Raw genomic sequence first — 7049 nt, 5'->3', positions numbered from 1 at the left:
CGTGCTTTGCCTAACTTTTTTTCTGACTAAAGAGGAGATGCTGTTATAGTTACATGTACGAGCTGCCCTTTTCTTCAATGATGGTAAAAATAGGCTCTTGTACGAATATGATGATTGTAAAAAATTGAAAACAAAATTTGCTCACCTCCTTGCCTGTGATATTCTGAGCCTTCTGCCGGAGTGAGGCTCCGAAATTCATGAAGGATGAGAAGAGCGTGCCCTCGTCATACCTGGCTAGTTTGGCTAGGACACTCTCCACCACTGTCACCATCTACAGGGGTAAAGATCAAAGGTCAAGTATGTGATTCAAAGGACACTCTTCTTCACTGTCACCATCTGCCAGGGTGAAGGTCATAAGTTGAAAGATCATCAGTCAAGCACACGAATGAACAATTTCCTTCCACAGTCAACATCTGTAATCGGCAACTGCAAACAAGTGTAGGAATTTGTAAGACAACCAAGTTGTTAAGGGCTAAGATCTGCCACTGTTGCAATATGTAATGACCTTTTTATTATTTATTCACTTAATCCTTCCTTCCCTCCCTCACCTTTGCCACCAGTGTGCTGATCATTTCGTTGCAGACCTTCTTCAATTTGACCAATCACTTATCCATTCACCCACCCACCCATCCATTCATTCAAACACCCATTCCTTTATCTATTCATTCATTCATACATTCATGCATTCACCCCCACCCCCTCCTTTGCTCACCTTTGCCACCAGAGTGCTAATCATCTCGTTGTAGACCTTCTCCAGGAAGTCGTCGATCTTTGTGTGGTAGTTGTGCCGCTGTCCGTCCGGACTCTTGTAGAAGCACAACTGGGTGGACTGAACAGGTTGGGACAATCATAAGTTTTCTTCACTATTATCATTAATTTCAACTTTGCTGTACGATGTTAAGTAAATGTTATTGTATTGAAGAAAGTCTAGAGGTCAGCGCCTGCTAAGGTAGCTTTGATATGAAGATAAATATTAAGGTAACAAAGGTTAAACAACAGAACTATCTACAAGATGCTAAAATATGTTTGAACACATTCAACTATCTTCTTCCAAGAGTTGAAAATGTACTTTCTTATATTCTATGATTTCTTACTGTGGTGTTACTCAACATTGCTTTTGTTTTATGCTTTGCTTGTCTGTATTACATTGTAGTTTTTAATTATGTTCTTCTGTACTGTCAGTTTGTTTCTGATGACGGCATGAAAATAAGCGTGTCAAGCTTGAGTGTGTCCCCATCATGTTATGTACTTATATGTTGCAATAAAAAAAGTTGAAAACTATTTGATAGATATTTTCTATTTTGGTATATTGATGAAAAATGGAACTTCATGTTAATACCTTTTTCTTAGCGTCGAACACTACGTTAATCATGGTGCAGGCCTCTACGGCCATCCTGAAGTCTGGGCTGTCTCGTCCTCGCTTCAGCCTGTTCTCAAAAGACTTCTGAGTCCTGCAGGAGGGATCAACAGGGTCAGAGGTCGTCAAGGTTAAAGGTCAACAGGTAACGGGGTCAGACAACATCAACAGCAACATCATTTGCATTTATTACTAATTTGTATATATGTTGCAGAACAAAACACCAAAAAACACTGAAATCTGCTTTAACAAGAAAAGTTTTTGTTTCTTCAAAATATATGCTTTTTGATACTTCTTTGTAAATTATCATTATAATTTATACACAAAAGTCTGCTTATCAAACGATTTTGCTAGGTGTCACTGACAAAAGATAGTGGATATTACCTGAAACGTCTGTTTACCAGTTTCTTGAGTTGCGTATCTTATTGCATTTGATTCCTTCATTTTATCTATCCATTCGATTGCTATGTATATCTATTTCAAGCAATTATAACACAGTGTTCCTCACCTTTGAATGGCCGATTCGATCATATCGCATGCCATCAGCTTCAGTCTCTGCTCCAAGTGGTTGCCGAACTCTTCCTCGGGCCAGTGGAGATCCTTTATGAAGTTCTGCAGAGCCTCCAGTTTCCACAGAACGTCTTCGCTGGTTTCGCAGCCGTTACTGCAACAAGAGCAGAAAAACCTCGCATCATCGCTGAAAGGGACTTTAGTTTTCTAAGATTTACGATGTTGGAAGTCAAGGGTTCACGTGAAACCACTTAATATGTCACCATTCCTACAACCTAAAAAGAAGAAAACCCCATAGAGAGACTACAATAACATGTACTCCCCTATTGAGAAAAGCAATACAACACAATAATTTTTAATAGCAGTTTTCCACTGACACCAAACATAAACAAACACCAAACAATCAGCACTGTATTGCTACTTACCACATCAGACAAAGTTGCGACTTATCCATAACAAGCAGTTGAAACTATTCTTTACAAAAGAAATATGTCGGTGGTTTTAGAAGCTTTCCCCTCTACTTTACTGATGCCGTACCATTCTGTAATGCTTTCATAGCTTTAAATCATTTCTCTAAAGTCTTTATAATATTCTGTGGTGTTATTTACCAGTGCACCGAATTTCCTCTCGATCTCATATTTCTGGCTATCAAAGATTTATGACAATTATAATCATACCACCTAACATTGCTTCCAAACTTACAAATGCAACAGAACTTGAAAATAGACTTATTCTTTATCTTAACACATCAAAACATCAAGCTTAAGTGATTTATAACATGTAGTGAAATGGCAAACACAAAGCTTTAATCCCTGAATAGTCTAGTCTGACTTGGTGTAACTTCAAGCCAGCAACATTGAATGTTGAACAGATGGGGATGACAGACACAATTGGTCTAGATGTGAGAGCCTGTGCATAGGATACCAGCATAACATAAAAGTTACAAAGTGTGGATCCGAATCATTCTGCACCAAAGACTTTTCCTACTTGAATCAAACTATTAGAATACGTCCATGTTTATCAAATACTTTTGGATTGTCTTGACACCTTCTTTTACGTACATAAATCTTAACCTAAACAAAGATCTAGATGCAAGTAGCAAACATGTACATCTGTTACAATTTTGGAAGGCATACAAATAGCCTATTCCTTCTTTGCAATATTTATCTAAACGTATGTACAAAATTGTGGCATAGCAACTCTTTAGTAGTGTTGCTTGACTAACAAGCTTGTACAAAATGTTGAGATATTCCTTCTCGATGTATATGACAAAGGGTAGGCATTACAAGTATATATCATGCACAGACCCTACATTACATCGGTGAGAGCAGACTTTAAGGTGGTGGTGTTAAACATGGTCATGTGAGAGCTGTGTGTGTCACGGTTAGCTGCCAGCCGATGAGGGATGGACATGAACTACACAGCTGGAAATACATCCACAATTCCATGTCTTCAACAAGAACAAGGACTATTGGGACTTCCAACTTTTGGGACAAAGATAATGACAACAGAGAGTGAAGTCCCTTAGCATGCAAATTTTGAAAGTAGTGTTTCATGGATGGTATTCTCAAATTTTGAAGCAAATTTTAAACTTTCTAAACCATTTTCTGAAGGAAATCAATCATTCAAAAGTACACCACATTTGATTATATTCTGAACTTAAAGTCTGACCTTAAATGAACTCTGCTGCGGACACAAATAAAAAGTAAACTTCGATTTAATAAATCTTGTGTGTCAAACGTGAATCCTAATAAAAAAATAAGATCTCTTCTGCTTCAATCTTTTAAGGATTCTTCAAAACTCACAGAATGAAAAAGAAAACAAATGACAAACTGTGAAAAATATTCAAAACTTCTTATACTAAACAGAACAATATTGGCAACCATGAATAATCCATGGCTAAGTATCCATATGATGGCCATAATTCATTTGTCAAAATTTTTTCCACTGTGTCCAAGACATGTCTTCTGTGTAAGTCTATTTCCAGCTCTGCAATGCAGGACTACACCACTAGGGGGCGCAGTCGCGGGTCTTACCTTGCCCCAAGCATGGGGATGTCTACCGGTACCTCGGGTAATCCAAGGTTCACGCTTTGTGCAGATGGGAGAGACACAGTCAGACACACAGACACTACACTGACGGAACGTTACACTGGTCATTCAGGCCAGCTGGGACACCTGACAAACCCATCAATGTCGAATGCACAAACAGCCTCGTAAAAAAATTTCAATCAAATTTAATTTTGAAAATAATCTTTGGATCTTTATTGATGGCTTTTGAACTTGTCCAGTCCACAACTATCAGCAGTTTTATTCATTAATACTGAAAGCTTCATTCAAGTAGGTTTTCAAAAATATTTAGTTCATTTTGTTAGCAGATCTTCCTTTCAGTAAATTGCAAACTCCCAGGTTCCTTCGACCCCACTCATATGTCACAGACCCATTGGAGCACATGTCAAAAGTAGAGGTCATGGACTTGATGAAGTCTGTAGAAACAATTCAATGACCAATTGACCAGTTTTCCTGTGCTGGAAACAAATTTGATTTGATCTTTTGAGTGAGTACCAATGATAATTAGTTTTCTGATATAGTTTCGTGCTACCAAAGAGCTGTACATGCTACATGCAAGGTGTCCGAGCTGTCCTGGTCTGTTTATGTTCGAATGCTGTGAAAGAGAAGAGAAAGAGAAGATGTGAGAAGAAAGGTAACGATGCTGACGGCATGACCTGGGCAACAGCACTCTAGACAGTCTGAGTTCCCTTCAGGTATAGAACTGTACTGGACAGTCTTGGATTGGCTTGCATAAACAAATACTGTTAATGCATTCAAGTTCGCGGGGATTTAATTTTGCTGTGGCAGAAAAAGGACCTTTCGCGTTGGTTTTAAGTTTTAAGCGCCATGCACTGAAGTATCTTACTGCCTTGGAAAAATGTTGGTTTTAAATTCGCGGTAAACGGCCACTGCGATAACCGTGAACATTAAACCACCGGGAAAGTTTCTGCATTTACAGTAGAATTGTACACCTCAAGGATAGATAATATACGCTTCTTGAAAATTGTTAAGAAACATCTGAATCCAAATTTGTTACAAGTCTTTATATTCAACCCTTGGCTAAACACATGAGCTTAGTGGCCATAAGAAAACAATTTGTGCATTGTGAATGAATGAAAAATCATGCAAAAAGAAAAAGGCATACTTTCGTGGAAGCATAATGCTGTGTATTGTGATAGATTTGTAAGTGAGGGATGTTGCCAAATGTCAAAAAGCTTCCCAATAAGATGATGTACCTCGAATACTTTTGTTGATTGTTATTCTATCCATATAAACTATTTGCATTGTTCTCGTCTCTATCAGTAGTTTTAGAATCATCCTTTTGGCTAGCACTTTGTAGTAGCCACAGGCTAGTTGGGCAGCCCTGGCTGTGCATGCTGAACAGCCAATCCAATAAATAAATAAACCAATAATCATGAGACTGTTGCATAACACTGAAATATTGCACAAATAAAAACAAAGCAAAAACAATTAGCTTGCACTCTAAAACACTGGGCAGGAATGGCCTTTGGTAATGCGAATTCATTTTGCATTAGATGGGCAAGGTTTTAAAAATTCAACTATTATTTTTCAGACCTTGTCTAGAGTGCTGTGCAGGAAGCAGAAAGCACACGTAGAAAATATAATGGATCCGTGACCTTTGCAAAACAGCCAGGATGTAGAAAGAGTTTACATTGACATTTCTCGCTGAAGAGTGTATATTACAGGCTACATGTTACATGTACAGGCACATGCCACTGTCACTGATGGAGACTTTTGGAACTCTGGTGGATCCTGCTATGTGCAGTACCAGCTGTGACATATGCTCTAGACTTGGTTTGAATTTGATCACAAAACACACACTTTACCGTCTATGAGCCATGAGTGCAATCATGTGCCAAATTTGCAGTGTGAATTTTGAGACTGATATTAGCCATTTCCTGGAGCCGAATGTGGTTTAGTAGTGTGTCAAGAAGAATATGACCAATCAACTTTCAACAATTCAACAATTTAGTTAACATAAATATGATCAGGACATTGAAATTAATATAATTTGTGGCATTTTTGAAAATTCAAGTGGACACATAGATATTATTAGCACGTATCCTTAGTTCACAGGATTGTTTAGAAAATTATGAGTCTGTTTGATTCAACAACAAACCCTGGTTAGATGTACATAGAACTAAACATAGTAATATCAATAGATATGCCAGATGACTGCAACAGGAATCCACACAGAGTTCCGCACAAGTGGGGCAAAGAATGGAGTGGTCGACAGAGTGACAACATGGATTTGTTTTAGTGGCCTAAGTTCCTAGCTAGCACTAGTTGATATGGTATTATTCATAATCAATGTGGTCTACCGTACTGCGTGAGTAACTGAACACACAGACATGCACAAACAAATTGCCATTGCGCATTCGCTCATGCAGAGTCATGCCTTCAAACCTAGTACTGGCAGCATAACATTATCAGTTCCTTTATATTGTTCTTAACATAACGTTTGAGAAAATAATTATGTGTCTAATACTATTTGGCAATAGGGATGCTCGGATGCAGCTTCAGTAGCTACATGTGTGAGTGTATAACCTATGGAGAGGGCTGTGAGCAGGTTTCAATAGTAACATGACCATTGGGTGCAATTAGATGAAATAATTCTATATCAAAACAGGTCACTAATTGGCCAATATACAATATTTCGTTTTTGCTATGAAGGTAATAAGATACGGCAAATAGCAATTGCTCAAGCAACTGGAATAATTATAATATTATTATAATTTTGGAAAGGGTCAGACGTATCAGACAAAATTCGTTATCTTTCATCAGCATCAATATCTTTTGTTTCCAAAATAATATCCAGTTGCTTTCTTTTTCCAAAATTATATCTAGTTGCTTGAGTAATAGCTATTCGGCACATTTTGTAGTATTTTCAGTGTTTAAGAAAATACATTTGAAGGAGCTAAATAGATATGAACAGCTCCAAGCAAAAATTGACCCAAACATTGAATGAATGGTCTTCTCGTGAATTGTTAATATTTTCCAGCAGTTCTTCCTGAATTCTATTAAACGTTTCTGTCAAAAAGCCATTGTGAAAATTCCTTTGCAATGTAAGTCTCTCCTAGCCAAAATTTTCTGCACTAAGACCTGCCCAC

The 7049-nt window shown here is 37.8% G+C and overlaps 1 protein-coding gene across 19 annotated transcripts in view; it reads right to left on the bottom strand.

Annotated features, from left to right (window-relative positions):
• Nucleotides 1-7049, bottom strand: part of LOC118415233 (calcium-dependent secretion activator 1-like) — a 131843-nt gene that overhangs the window by 6105 nt on the left and 118689 nt on the right. For 10 of the 19 annotated variants that reach the window (XM_035819648.1, XM_035819649.1, XM_035819645.1 and 7 more), the window contains 5 exons: nucleotides 3904-3957; nucleotides 1866-2021; nucleotides 1340-1451; nucleotides 713-829; nucleotides 146-271 (listed from right to left, as the gene is read on the bottom strand). In XM_035819648.1, coding sequence (XP_035675541.1) covers nucleotides 146-271; nucleotides 713-829; nucleotides 1340-1451; nucleotides 1866-2021; nucleotides 3904-3957 — 565 coding nt within the window. The remainder of the gene's footprint in view (nucleotides 1-145; nucleotides 272-712; nucleotides 830-1339; nucleotides 1452-1865; nucleotides 2022-3903; nucleotides 3958-7049) is intronic. The other 9 variants (XM_035819650.1, XM_035819663.1, XM_035819664.1 and 6 more) reach the window with 1 other exon arrangement.

The sequence above is a fragment of the Branchiostoma floridae genome, chromosome 5 (genome assembly GCF_000003815.2).
Source record: "Branchiostoma floridae strain S238N-H82 chromosome 5, Bfl_VNyyK, whole genome shotgun sequence".
Taxonomy (NCBI): domain Eukaryota; kingdom Metazoa; phylum Chordata; class Leptocardii; order Amphioxiformes; family Branchiostomatidae; genus Branchiostoma; species Branchiostoma floridae.
This window is presented reverse-complemented; position numbering and strand designations above follow the sequence as displayed.